The following is a 15507-nucleotide window of genomic DNA, read 5'->3' as shown; positions in this document are numbered from 1 at the left end:
ACACATAAATGTGATAGGACCTAATTAGAAAACTAAAGCTATCAAGGGAAGTGGGTGGGTGGAACCCTCAATGGGTCTGTCCTATGGTAGGGTGGTCCCAAAGAACTGGGAGGCTTCTCACAAGGTTTTACCGTCGTTTAACCTTTAGGAATTGTTAGGTTAGAACCCGATTCATGCCGTTTTAGGAGACCGGAATCAGGTAGAGAGGTTGAGCGGCGCATCCCTCTCGTTTCCCATTCTCTTTGAACCAAGTGCGGTGTGGATCTACTTTGGCTTGGGTATCTCTGCGTAAAATAGAATGTCCAAGTGTCGACGCTAGAGTGCTGTCGGGAGACCTTGACCACTAGGAACCCAAATTTCAGGTCGATCCTAGTGGGTTCGGCCGCAAACATTCCATTGCGAGGCGGACTCGGGAAACCCTAGGCGCGACAAACCCCGGAACATTCCATGGGAGTGATGGGCAGCGACACTTAGATTCGTTTCTCAATGGATCGCTAAAACATGCTTGGACAACCGATAGGCAGACACGTTACGCATATCCACTTATACAAGATCCATAAACTTTGAATGTCCAAAGACCCAATCCTTCGGAAGCATCAATAGCCTAACCACTCATAACCAAATGGCCAATAGCTGTGACCAAACCTTCCTCACAACCGGGTAAGTAAGGAACTAATGGCAAGAGGTTTCAACCGATGTCTGACAAAAAAAGTAGTAATCATTGGCAATCCTTCACTTGGAGAGTGTCAAGGTAAGGGGAAGTGCACCAATCAACATTCGCCAAATGAAAACCTTGGATCAGAAAGGCATTTTGTTAAACTAGCCTGTCATCACCACAAATTTCCACCACGCTTGGTCTTTCTAGAGACCCCAAGTAGTATTGCCTTTCTAGACAAGCCAATCCTTATTACGAATCAGCAAGTGATATATTTGATTTACCGAAGCACGACCCAAAAGCAACCAACCATTAATCATTCAATCTTGCTAAGGGCTTGTAAAGAGGTTGAGATAGCATTCCACAAGTTACAATAGCCTTAGGGAACATGAAAGTAGCGTTGAACCAAACTGAAGGACACAATAACCCCATTAGCAGGTAGAAGAGCATAAGCAATAGTGACAAGTCCCAAGCATGCCATCCTATTCAACATCAATCTTTGTTCCTCTTTGCCTTGCCAAGAGAGCACCTTTGAAACCACTAACACTTCCGCTCTCAAGGAGTTACCTGCCTTCCGATCTAGAGGTGGGTGCCGAGAAGATTTAGCAAGGACCAATCTCTAGGAGTGGACCAAATGATTCAACAGCATAGAAGACGTCAGATGGATAGGTTGCTCGGCATTAAGTGCATGCCACCATGAGGTTTAAATCTTAGTGCTCCCATGCTTGATACCCTAATTTTCCTTTTCTTAACTGCACATCTTGCCAGCCATGAACATCGTTAGTGAGGTATGAAAGCACCTGTTGTTAGAGATTGTCATCCCCTAGACAGGCATTCAAAAAGTTGTGTGTGTTGTGGGTGGCATGTGGCAGGTCAGTACAGTCGGCAGGTGTGCCCAATGGCAGCGCTGGTCAGATCGCCACATCAGCAGTGCAATCGGACAGCCTGTTTTACAATCAGACAGTACAATTGGCTGCATTAAACACAGCCGACAGCATATTTTCACCATTTTTCTTCAGGCTATTTATTGCCTATTTTCAGCACACAGTTGGACATTCTCTGATCATAGGTTTCCAGATTTCTGATCGTGGAGACTACTGCACATACTTCGAGGTTCACAGCTCATGAAATCTTCGAGGTAGAGACACACGCAGACATAGACTCTGCGCCCGTGTACATATCTGCTTCCTTATACAACATTCTTCATTGCAGGATTTCTATGTTCCATTCTCTTTCTCTCTCTTCTCTCTCTGTTTACTCTCAATCTTGGTCATATGCTTCCACACCGCTTAAGTTTGACATGGTATCAGAGCATTGAAGGACTGAACAAGAGTGGACCTACCTGAAGAGGAGATTTCAGCGCAACACACGGCTGCATTTTCAGCATTCAAGGGCGAGCAGGAGGGTTGTGCATCAGAACAAAGCTGAGGCGAGTGTGGCAGTGCAAGAAAGGAGCAAAGTTGCTGAAGCTGCTATTGATTTTTGCTGTTTGAGAAGGAAGAAGGCTGCGTTTTGGGCCTTCAAGTGCAGATTTCACCTTTTCATCGCCTCCGGCAAGTGAACGAGGAGCAAGATGAGCAGAGAAGAGCCCTAGCAGGCTGCTTTTTCAAAGTCAAAGGGAGCTGCTTTTTGTGTTTTGTGCAGGCATTTTAGGTGAAGATGTCTCCTAAGGCTGAGACAGAGTTTAAGGTGATCATGGACCCAAAGGTGCATGTTTTACCAACTCTTCCATCCGATCAAAAGCTCGATGGTGAAAACTACTGCATTTGGTGTGTTATGATGCTTGCCATTCTAGAGTCCTATGATTTGGCAGAGCATGTTACAAAGGCTATCCATTGTCCTTCATCGAGAGACAAGTCCAAACTCTCTACGAGTGATAAGTTGAAGTTGGCAAAGGCTCACACGCATTGGGACAAACTAAATTCTCACATCTGCTCGTTTTTATTTCTCTCATTTACTATAGCTGTGATCTCCCATGTAGAAAATTTGATGGTGGCTCGAGAGATATGGCTAGAGCTTGATCAGTTGTATAACAAAATGACTGTTATGAAACGAGTTTCTTTGAAAGTGTAGATGAGGACCATGAATGTCAACAAGTCATCTTCTATGTGGAAGCATATCAACAAGCTGAGGCAACTTCAGATGCAAGTGCTGAACACAAGGAAGGCGATTACTTCTGAAGACATGGCGATAACTCTCCTTTAATAGTTACCACCTCGTTTCAGTGGTTTTTATTCCACCTTTATTGTCTCACGGCAATCAAAGACTCTTTGTTGGGAGGAGTTGGTTCCTATGGTCTTGGACCAAGAGAAGCACTTGAAAGGAACCAATGCTTCCAAATCGAAGGCATTGATAGGTAAGTCCTCTCAAAAGAAGGGAAAGGACCAAAAGTAGGAGGACAAATCAAAGAAGGACAAGGAAAATGAGTCCACTTGTCACATCTATGGCAAGATAGGTCACTGGAAGAAGGATTGCCCCAACAAGAAGAAGAAGGAGAAATCTTTAAAGGACTCTAGAGCAGTGGTTGCTCTCTCATTACCTCCTTTCCTCCACTTGGAGGTGGTGAAACATCGATCCTAAAGGCCTCTAATGCTACATTGACGGCCCCATACACTCGGGAGTAGATTGTTAACATTGGTGCATCCCGGCACATGACTCCTACAGCAAGTGTTGCTTATTTACGGCCCTCGCATAGGCAAATTCTCATTAGTGATAGTTCCTCTATCCCTATTTAGAGACAAGGTAACATGCACCTTATTCCTTATGGGCAAGGTGGTACCCATACTTCCAAGGTGCTTTATGTACCAGCCTTAACATACCATCTACTTTCAATACACAAGATTTGTACCCTCGGCCTCTTGGTCGAATTTGATGTGGATTCCTTTCGAATTCTTGATCATGGATCAAGATAAATCCTTGCTTTAGGTTATGAGGAGAATGGAGTCCACAAGTTAAGGTTTTCTTATGCTTTGACTTCTCTTCTTCTTACCTCTTAGACACAATCCAAGCTATGGCATGTTCGGTTTGGCCACCTCAACTATAATTACCTTTGGAAGGCGTCTCGAGGACAACTTATTTGAGGTTTGTCGGATATTGCGATGAGCCAGTAGTCGTATGTATCCTACATCCGTGGGAAGCAAACTCATGATGCTATTCCCAACAAGGCTTCGAGGTGGTCTTCAACCCCCTTGGAGCTTGTTCCACCGATCTTTGTGGACCGATGCGGACGAAGTCCCTTAAAGGAAGCTTGTATTTCATGTTGATTGTGGATGATTACAGCAGCATAGCATGGGCTTATTTTTTGAAGCTAAAGTCAGAGGCCTTCTCCAACTTCATGGATTGGTAACTCTTTGAGAAAAACCGCTCACGCCAGAAACTGAAGACCTTACAATAGGATAAGGGTAAAGAAAATGTTTCTAATGAGCTTGCTCGTTTTTGTGCAAACCGTGGTATCCACCAAAAATTTGCCAACACAAACACCCCTAAGGAGAATGGCATCTTGGAGCGAAAGAATCACAATGTGATCGAGATGGCCCATACCCTGATGGAGCATAGACAAACACTGTAGTAACTATGGGCTGGGACTGTGGCTATTGCAGTCCACATCCTTAATCGCTCTTCTACTTCCACTATTGTTAGTATGACACCTTATGAGGCATATTTCGGATCTAAGCCAGATGTTTCTTAATTCAAGGTTTTTGGGTATAATGCCTATATTCACATCCCAAAAACATAGCATGACAAATTTGCAACGGCCTCCAAAAGAGAGGTGTTTGTGCCAGGTGGGCTATAGCTCCTTGTCCCAAGGTTACCGATTGTATGATCCCATCAAGCAAGATGTCTACACGAGCCGTGGTGTTCAATTCATGGAAGTTCTAGCCTCACAGGGGAGCAAGGAACACCCTATTCTTGGCAATCCAGGAGATAGTTGGGCACCAACAACTGTACCTCTGGAGCTCGTGTCTCTTGAGGATTCTTCTTCGAATAAAGAGATTATTTCTCCGTCACCCAACTCTCCAATTGAGCCCCAACAGTCAGTGGATATTCCAAAGACTTTAGCAGATGGCGAGCGACAGCCGACCTCCTCCTCATTGGTGGGCCTATGACACTTCGTGATGCAAGGATTAGGGGGTCCCTAAGAAGTGGCTACCGGAGTGATGGCACGTTGGATAAGCACAAGGCTCGCCGCCTTGTTGCTAAAGGTTTTCCACAACACCCAGGCACTGATTTCCATGATACTTTTGCCCCTACAGCTCAAATGGCTACTATTCGTGCAGTTCTTTCCTTGGCTAGCCATAGGAGTTGGCCAATCTATCAACTAGATTTGAAGTCCTACCTTCTTGAATGGGGAGTTAAAGGAGGAAATCTATGTTGAGAAGCCGCCACGCTTTGGATCTTTTTATGGTAAGGTGTACAAGTTGAGGAAGGCCCTCTATGACCTTAAGCAAGCTCCCCGTGCTTGAAATGAGAAAAAGATTGGTTTCATGCCTATTGCACCATTATAGGTTATGTGAGACTAGAAAATGACATTGCATTGAATATCATTGGCATTGGGGATGTTGACTCTAGTTTGCTTCAAGAAGCTCTTTTATTTTTTATAATGTACATGTACTAGCTTTAACCAAAAGTCTACTCTCTGCTAGACAGTTGGATAATACAAGATATCATATCTCTTTTGGTGATTCTACATGGGAGATCACTCATGATCGCCTTGTTTTTGCTCGAGGTACCAAGGCTTGCATCCTCTATCCTTTATTTGTATCTAGGTGGTCCATGACAAGTTATTGTTTTACCTTGGGTGCAGGTGCTGTTTCATGGAGCAACAAGAAGCAACCCACCGTTGCCTATCTTCAATTGAGACGGAGTATAGGGCAGCGTCTTCTACCACATGTGAGACAATGTGGCTTCACAGATTATTGGAGGAGCTTGGTTGCCCGTAGATAGGTTCTATTGTTCTTCAGTGCGACAATGAGAGTTGCATTGCCTTGGTCCGGAACCCTATGTTTCATGCTAGGACAAAGCACATTGAGATTCATTATCATTTCATTCAGGAGAAGCTTCTAGATGAGACTATTGATGTGGTATACAACAAAACAAAGGACAATCTTGCCAACCTATTTACAAAGGCGCATCCACAAGCTTTACTTCGGCATCATTCCAGATCCCTCGGTCTCATGCCTCGTCCAAGATCGAAAGGGGGGGGTGGTTTAGAGATTGTCATCACCTGGACAAGCATTTGAAAAGTTGTTTGCGCTATGGGTGACACATGGCATCATTCCAAATCCCTCGGTCTCATGCCCCATCCAGGATATGAGAGGGGGCGTTAGACATTGCTATCCCCTAGACACGCATTCGAACAGTTGTGTGTGTTGTGGCTGACAAGGTCCGTACGGTCAACAGGTGTACCATGTGGCAGCACTGGTCAGATCGCCACATCAGCAATGCAGTCAAACAGCCTGTTTTACAGTCGGACAATACAGTCAGCTGCCGACAGCATATTTTCACCATTTTTCTTCAGGCTATTTATTGCCTATTTTCAGCACACAGTTGGACATTCTCTGATCACAGGTTTCCAGATTTCTGATCATGGAGAGTGCTGCACATACTTTGAGGTTCATAGCTTGTGAAATCTTCGAGATGGAGACATACGCAGACATACATTCTGCACCCATGTACATATCTGCTTCCTTATACAACATTCTTTATTGCAGATTTTCTGTGTTCCACTGTCTCTTTCTCTCTCAGTTCACTCTCAATCTTGGTCATACGCTTCCACACCACTTCACTCTGACTTCACTCTGACACTTGTTTGCCTTTGCCCAAATTTCCCTCCACAAACTGGGAGCATCTATATACATAGCACCATCATCCTGTTGGACAGTAGGAACCTCATTTGTCTATGTTGTCCCCTCTTTGACTTAAATACATTCTGCCATTAAGTGACCCCATTTTCTACAATTGAAGCAATGTCCTGCAAAAGCTCCCCATTTAAGACAAAAATGTAGTGTGTGCATACCACAAGAATCAACTTGTAGCCTGGTGGGGTGCTTGCCAGAGGTGTTCCAAAGCATGCACATTCTATTTCTATTAGTGGCTCGAGTAATAGGAGGTACCAACACTCTAACAATCCTTGGCATGGCATCAAGCAAAAGCGGCGAACACACAACCGGGCAGCCCTCCACTTCTACCCAAACCAAACATTTTTGTTTTAAGAATTCTATGAAGTCTGCCAAGGGCCGCAATGGGACAACATACCAGTTTGCAGTCATAAAACAATGGCAACTTTCTTAAAAGAACCTCACGTTGATGAGGGGACCGAAGCATTACCTCATAAAACCCCCCATGTGCCCACAAAGGTATACTCCACACAATCTTCTTGCACAACACTGATCAGCCATGAGTGTACTGAAAACATTGCAGGAATTCTGGCAAAAAAGAACAAGATGAGCTTTTTCATGAAAGGAGAAGAACAAGCTTAGCACCTTTTTTGTTTCCATAGTAGTAGCAGTGACATCACTCTTCAAAGTTACTCCAAGTATCCTGATTATGATGCACATACTCCCCAAGCAAGGTGTTGGCAAATTCCAAAAGATTCTCCCAATCCAAGTCCTTGGAGTCATCTGACCACCCCACTGCTTGAGCATAGGATAAGATGTGACCCATGTCTAAAGCACACGACATTGTTTGCGATTCCCCACAAGGCAACGCATTTGCCCCTTCCACCAAGGAGGCATCTACGCACTTGGAACGCTTGACAAGGGGCTCAACGTGCTCCATGTCAATATTTGGGATCATTTCATACTCATCCATGTCTTCGGTTGTTCCTGTTTATATGTATGCACAATGTGCAACAACCCACATCAAACCAGCTTTGATTGGATTTTTGGACTCTACTCTCGTGATGTGAATTTCTGCTTGATGGGTTGCTGCTATCAAATAGCTAATGAGTCAATGATGGATCCTCTCTCTCTCTCTCTCTCTCTCTCTCTCTCTCTCTCTCTCATCATGAATAAGTGTATATTAACTCCAACCTTCAAGCCATCCAAACAAAAAGGATACAAGAGAGGGTACTATAAAATAACACATAAATATCATGTTGGCTGCACAATTGGAGTAGAGGGAACAATATCCAGCTAAGAAGCAGCCACATCATGGAGGACCACATCTGCTGAAAAATAAAGGCATTACGAGTACACCAAATGTGCCAAAGAGATTTCCATCTAGGAAATTGGAAAAGGAAGGCATAATCCGAGTGCAAAGAAGACAATGAAGGCATCTTGCCCAAGATCCAAGAACATACGAGCGTCTGCTGTAACGAGTCACCAAGGTGCAGACACAAGAAACAAAGCTCCCCTAATAGGAAGACCACTGATAAGCAGCCTCCACACAAAAAAATTTCCCTAATAAGGAATCTTGGACCTCCACAATTGAATAAATCTATCCCACCACTTCTCTCTACTATCCCAAGCACGCCAAACTTTATTCGCTTTCTCAGTGACCCATTGCTTGTCCTCTACCAACTTGTGATAGATCTTATTAGCCGTTCTTTTTTGAAAATCATCCAATTTCAAAAACATCCAATCCTGCCACAATAAAGTAGGCAATGCATTATATTGTTGGCGTTGGTTCTGTAGGGTCAACCAATTCTATCATAGCCTCTAGGTACCCAAAAGTGCTAGCGTGTGCGCCAAAAAAAACAAAGATAGGATCGCCCAAGAATGACAGCATCATGTGCCAATTGCAACCCCAATCGAGCCATCCAATTAAATTTATCTCGCTACAAATCTTTATCTAGCGAATGAAGCAACCTAGAAGTGGCCAACACTTTTGCCTGTACTCTCTCTCTCTCTCTCTCTCTCTCTCTCTCTCTCTCTCTCTCTCTCTCTCTTTCTCTATATATATATATATATATATATATATATATATATATATATATATCATGGTGATAATAAATCAAGTTGGATAGCTCAAAATATTATCATTCTCAGATTCTTCCAAACATTTACACCCATCCCATGCTTATAGTGCATCCATGCATTCTCTTTAGGCTACTCATACGATGACAGTTGGATCCACTATGCATACTTCACTGATGCATGGTGGGCAAGACTCTCTTTAAATGGTCGAATTTTACAACTTGGTTGAACCTCATTCAACCAATGCTTGCGTCTCAAGGTCTTTGGGAACTAGTATTTGACCTAGAGGTTATGCCACATCCTCAACTTGTAACCCTAATCATCTTCATCAATGAAAGGCTCATAATACCACTACAAATGTCAAGTTAATACTGTTGAGAAATGTGCAATCACACCCACTCTATAGCCCCTTTGTAATGAACAGCAAGGCAAAGGATCACATTGCAAATAAAGCCTTAGACTAGGTCATGTATACATGGTTTATTAAAACCACAATTGGTGAATAACATGGTCCCTTTCCACCTTTTTCCACCTACCAATACCACCTACTATTAAGCCTATAAAAGGCACTCATCCCCACACTCAATCTATCCATCATTCTCATTCAGTTGTACTTGCATTATGCTTCAATAATATCAGTTGTTCTTCTCTGTCATTACTTATGTCTCATTATGATTGTCTACTTGCTCATCAGTGATACACCATGATATTAGAGCGGGTTTCAATGCTAATGAGTCATTAGGCCACTAATTAGGTAAATTAGGTCATTACAATTTGAATTTTTGGCTTCTTCCACTTTCCCATGAATCTCTCACCTACCTCCATAGCCAACCACCTTCATTGGAGGGCTTGAATCTCTCCTCCCAAGCATTATCAGCCTTTGCTCTCTTTTGGAGAACTCTTCTTCTACTCCAAGCACTCCTGTCTATCACTTCACAGTGTGACATTGTGCTTCAACATTGCGCCTGTATCAACTTGCTGCCATTTTTTGCGCCTTCTATATTCGTACCATCCGTTCAGCCTGCACACGCAACAATATTGATGAATGTCATAGGGCTTTTAAAGCCTGACACTTGAGCTTCTTCCTCATCAAGTTTTGTGTCAAATGGCTCACTCCTCAATTAGCAACGAGCAAAATATCACTCGCCTGTCAAAACCCTAAAGAAGGCAGCCATAGTTATCAAGCTTCAAGCTCATGCTTCACTTCTTTCTCTCACTCCTTTAGCTCAAATCAAATCACTAACTCTCTAATCTGCCTCAACACTCAATTTCTAGCAAAGCTCTCACATCAAATCAGCAAAGAAGGGATTCAACTTCGAGATCGAATATCAAAGGCTCAACTTGCTAGTATCTCTTGATACTCACATAGTGCTTTCTGGCACTAGTGCTTCTTGTGTCTTTTGACACACTCACCTTCAACTCTCTTGCTAGTCTATTCTCGGTTAATTGCTGAATGGGCAAAGATTCACCCTCATGCAGTTTGGCACTAGTGCTTCTTGTGTCTTTTGACACACTCAACTTCAACTCTCTTGCTAGTCTATTCTCAGTTAATTGCTACTACTCCTGCCAACAAAATGGGCAAAGATTCACCCTCATGCAGATTCAACAGTGTCAGGTTCCACACATGGCAAACTAAGATCAAACTGATCCTGATGAAGAAAGGCTTGTGGTCAATCACAAGTGATCACGAGAAGAAACCAAGGAAAGTTGTACACTCAGTAATATGGGATAAAAATGCTGATAAGGCTCAAGCTATTATCAAGCTCGAACTTGATGACAACTACATTCATCATGTTGATGATTATGAAATCTCTCAAGCAATATGGGATCAATTAGAAACCTTGTTTGGAGCTCACTCAAAATCCTCCAAATATGGCTTGCTGATTGAATTTTTTAAGCTTGACATGAAAAGTAACACCTCACTTGCAACTCATTTGAATTATATGGAAAGCTTCTTGACACAACTTACAGAAATCAACTTGAAGATGGATGAAGATATTTGCATTGGAGTACTTCTCAAAAGTCTTCGACCTGAGTACGATAATGTGTCTACCACATTAATCAACATGCCAAAGCCGAAGCTTGTGGATATCAAAGCTTCTCTCCTTGAAGAGCAAAGGAGAAACAAGCACCCCAAGAGGAGACTAACAACTCCTCTATATGAGGGACAAAGGAAAAATGGCATAGTTTGTGATTTTCGTAGGAGAACTAGGCATATTGAGAAGTTCTGTCATGCTAGGAAAAGATCTCAAAGAGCATATCTTGCAACAGACAAAGAAGATGAAGACAACAATGGAGAAGAAGAAGAAGAAAACACCCAAGAACAAAAGAATAGGACTCACCTATCCCTCCTTCATAGCTCATTTTCTGATAGACTTTTTTAAGTTTTAAATGTGTACTTGCCTAATGTTCTTACCATAAGCTCTTGTACTTCTCATGTAACCTTTGCACACTACAACCTCTACACACTTAGTGAGGCCTTGTAACAGCCTCTAGCTTTATATGGTTGTTTCTTTCCATGTCTACACTTAGCAAGGTTCTACTCATGACAGCCTCTATATACTCAATGTCTTTCTTGGTTGTGATTGAGGAGGGGTGTTGAGAAATGTGCAATCACACCCATTCTATAGCCCCTTTGTAATGAACAGCAAGGGAAAGGATCACATTGCAAATAAAGCCTTAGACTAAGTCATGTATACATGGTTTATTAAAACCACAGTTGATGAATACCATGGTCCATTTTCACATTTTTCCACCTACCAATACCACCTACTATAAGCCTATAAAAGGCACTCATCCCCACACTCAATCTATCCATCATTCTCATTCATGATTGTCTACTTGCTCATCAATGATCCACCCTAGCATGCATCCTCAATATTTTAACAAATGCAAGGGTTACTTCTCTAGTTTCACTCACGATTATAACATCCCCTAGTGTCTAAGCAATGGAGTCATTTTATCGACCACTATGCAACGAGAGATTGAACCCAATACATCGATATTGATTATGAGCTCCAAGACTTCTCCGTGAGGAAAAGAACGATCTAAAAGTCAAGATGGATGAACATAGGTATTTACACACTGAGTTCACTATCACTGGCCAACCAAAAGTCAAACAGTGGATCAAGTCACATTGTGCCTAAACAAGTTATTTTTGAAATACTTTCATTTTATGCAACACATCATCTTATCGCCCTATTTACCAACCTTTTATGAGTTCAAATGCCAGCTCTTATCTTACACTCATCTACTTAACCAAGTCTACAAAAAAGACCTTCCCATTGCTTCTTTAGAGGGAGCTTTAGGTTCCACCTTTTTCAAGGGAAAGTTCAAAGGTGGCAAGAACTCTCAAGAACTCAAGACAAGTCCTAAAAAGGTGACAGCCCTTCTTTTGAAGAAAGCAAAGAACGTAGAGCACATGGCATATTATTCCCAAAAAGAAAAAATATTGCACACACTACTAGTGTTGAGGTCATAGCTGAGAAGTGTCATAACAAGGCCCCATGTCATCCTCCTAGATCATCTCCCTATCAGCCTCAGGTCCACCCATGGGTGGTGCTCGTCGTGGCAAGCGGAGAGAGGACCCTACAGTAGCACCTACACCCGTTCTTCCCATTGCTCCTGGTCCATCAACAATGAAGGTTCGATAGAAACAGGACTACAACCATGTAGTCCTCTAAGCCATTGTGCTGTGAACCCTATCATTGCACACTTTTGTCTCGCTTGCTTGGAAGGGTGGATCCTATGGCTCCTTATTTAGTTAACGAAGGAACTTTAAAGGATTGAAGCATCGTCAAAGAATAGAAAAGTATCGTAGCGTTAAGGAAAACAATTACTGGAAATGATGCCGCGTGGATCGTGGCGGACAACTCTGGCTCATTCTAGCCTAGTGCTGATGATGGTAACAGGTGTATCGTGTCACGACAGATAGGACTTCTCTTGGTTTCCTCCGGTAGGATTAAAAATCAAGCTGAGACGATTTATGTATGCATACAATTGAGGATAGTTGCAGGCTGAAAGAAGCCTAACCTCATTGTCGTTGCATACGCTATATTTAGCATCATCACCGTCATGAGAATGCATGTAGGAAACAAGCAATCGCCTCTTCGTGCGCATGCGAGCTTGGACGATCGTGTGGTGACTTGCAAGTCTTGGGAAGTGCAAAGGTCGAAGCAGCGGAGAGTGGAGACGGCCATTGTGGGGATGAGGCAGCTTACCCCGCGCAACGCCATCCAGGCACGAACGTGCAAGTCCGCAACAAATGGCGCTGCTCATGTCGCTCTATAGCATGATTAATGAGGGTATGAAATCTGCAAGAGCCGTCCTATTTACGACGTAAGGTTTTGTATTTGTGGTGAGAGTGTAGCACAGTGGAGGAAATGTGGTGGTGGAGGATGAATTATTTGTCACTATTGCTCGTAACGTCAAATGCTTATACAATTGGTATGGTGACTTAGTGAATCGTGAAGGAAAAGTTACCCTTACAGACAGAAAATTAGCATTGCTTTTAGTAATCTTCTATTCTTTCTCCCGAACCTCCATTTTTCCCCCAAGCCTATTGTTCTTCCCAAACCTCCATTATTGAATTCGAATTGCATGCATGCATGGTTGAGGGGCTGAGGTGGCTTCAATGCCCCATGTCTTCCCTCTCTCATGATTAGATTCTATTCTTCATCTATTTTTTAACTTTAAATCTTATATTTGATTGAGGAAAGCTTGGGGCATGCATGTGGAAGCTTGGAGTAGGTTGAGGAGCTTGGGGCATGCAGGAGCTTGAGAAGGTGCATCTCTCTCTCTCTCTCTCTCTCTCTCTCTCTCTCTCTCTGTGGGCACCCCACCCTCTCCCGACACATCTCTCTCTCTCTCTTTTTTGTGAAGATAATTGAATTAAGTAGTAAATATTTGCATGAGACCATCGGGTCAACATTCTCACTGTATCTCTTACATGTTATTACATCAAACTATCAAGTGGGCATACTCAATCTCTCTCACATTGTCACTCTAGAAATTTACAAGATGTGAGGAGGCCTCTCAGAACAACCTATTACATAACCAATTCTAATAAATTAGACAGAAAGAGCAAGTGGAGTAGAGCGAACAATCGCCAACTAGGGAGCAGCAATGTCTGAAAGGACCAGGTATGCTGACATCATAGAAGTGATTTGCCATGAGACCAATCCATGCCCATGGATGCCCGATATCGAATTAAAAATAAAGGCATTGCGAGTACGCCATATCTTTCACAAGGCTATCCATCTAAGAAAATGGAATAGCCAGGAACAATCTGAAGACAAAGATGGCATAGAGGACATATTTCCCATAATCCACAAGTGAACTTGGTATGCAGTGCTAGTACATCGAGAACCACACATGAGAAATGAAATTCTAGATCTGTCTCACAATGGGGCAAGAGACAAAGAGGTGAAGCAATGTCTCATCGCATGTAGTACAGAAAACACAGCAGCCTACAAAGATCTTTCAAGCATGAAGCACTTCTCCTGTTGGAAGACCCCCAATGCATAGCCTTCACATGAACACTTTACCCTAATACAGAACCTTAGACTTTCAAAGCTGGATAAATCTGTCCCACCACTTCTTTTTGCTATCCCTGAGATGCTAGAACTTATTAACCTTCCACATGACCCATCTTTTAGCTTCCACCATTTGATGATATATCTGATTCGCTGACCTTTTCTGAAAGTCATCAAGAAGGACAAACTTCCAGTCATGCCATGGATGCAATGGCTGTAATGCAGGCAAAGGAGAGAACCTCTAAAGACAGTCTTGTATTGACGACCAAATGTCCTTGTACCCACGAGGCACCCTAAAGTACTGACCAATACGCCTAAAAGAATAAAGGTGAGGCTACCTTGGAATAACCCCATCACAAACTATCTTCAACCCTAACCTAGCCATCCGATTAAACTATCTCACTGCAAATCTTTGTGTGGCCAATCCAACGACCTTGAGGAAGCCAGTATTTCTCCTTGCATCAAATTTTGCTCCTTATGAATATTCGGAGAACACCAGACAGCAAAACAAAGCATCTCCTACCATGAAGCAATTAAATGAGAAAGGAGAAAAGACTGGGAGACATTTATGGGCCTCATAGAATTAAGTGAATGCCACCAGGAAGCATGAATAACCGTGCTTCCATGAGAGATGCAAGTCTTCTCTATGAAGAATTTGGCAATATCTGACCAAGGATGACACTGAATACATAGACTTTGCAAAAGGGACAGCCTCAAAGCGGCCATATGCAAATTAACATCCAACAAAACTGCAGCCCCCATCCTTTTCGGAGTGGTCACATGCTGCAAGGAGATCCATACCTACCCCAAACAATTGCCTTTCTTTTTCCACAACATAAATCTGATATGCTGGACCAATTCCAAAAGGGACTTCTTAGTTCAAGGCAACAATGGCAGAAAGAACGAAATCATATTGATCATGATGCATTGAGCCACTTTTAGCCTAACATGAAGAGGCCAACTCTGAGATTTCTAGTACATGAACCTATCATGGATTCGGGATGCCATCCAATCCAACAAAGCACGGCAAGCAACCTCCACACCAATAGGATATCCCATGTGTCTAGTTATATTGCCCCTCGGGATCACAATTCCATTCCATCCCAAGGCCTGCAGATCATTCTCCGTATAGGAGAGAAGGGTGGATTTCTTAGTAAGAATCATCTGCCAAAGATTGGCCCACCAGAGTTGATCACCGCCAGGAAGAGATAAACCAACTATCTCACCTTGAGCTACCAACTTATCCAATAATGAGAGCATCGGGTGAGTTACCAAAGCAAAGAGCAAGGGGCTGAGTGGACAGCCTTGCCGAAGAGACCGAGATAAGGCGATTTCCTTTGTAATCCCTCCATTAAGAGCAATATGGGCCACAGCACCCTAACTAATGGTATCGACTAGAGAA

General features: G+C 42.9%; 1 protein-coding gene across 3 annotated transcripts in view; it reads right to left on the bottom strand.

Moving 5' to 3' along the window:
- The window catches only part of LOC148035063 (Sodium Bile acid symporter family), a 226298-nt gene extending 213327 nt beyond the window's left edge, over positions 1 to 12971 (bottom strand). For 2 of the 3 annotated variants that reach the window (XM_087679972.1, XM_087679973.1), the window contains exon 1: positions 12604 to 12971. In XM_087679972.1, the coding sequence (XP_087536098.1) occupies positions 12604 to 12849 (246 nt within the window). In that variant the 5' untranslated portion in view covers positions 12850 to 12971. The remainder of the gene's footprint in view (positions 1 to 12603) is intronic. The other variant, XM_087679971.1, reaches the window with a different exon arrangement.
- Positions 12972 to 15507: the final 2536 nt, after the last annotated feature.

The sequence above is a fragment of the Lygodium microphyllum genome, chromosome 6 (assembly GCF_053477565.2).
Source record: "Lygodium microphyllum isolate KBCC chromosome 6, Lygodium_microphyllum_v1.1.10, whole genome shotgun sequence".
In the NCBI taxonomy this organism is placed as follows: Eukaryota; Viridiplantae; Streptophyta; class Polypodiopsida; order Schizaeales; family Lygodiaceae; genus Lygodium; species Lygodium microphyllum.
This window is presented reverse-complemented; position numbering and strand designations above follow the sequence as displayed.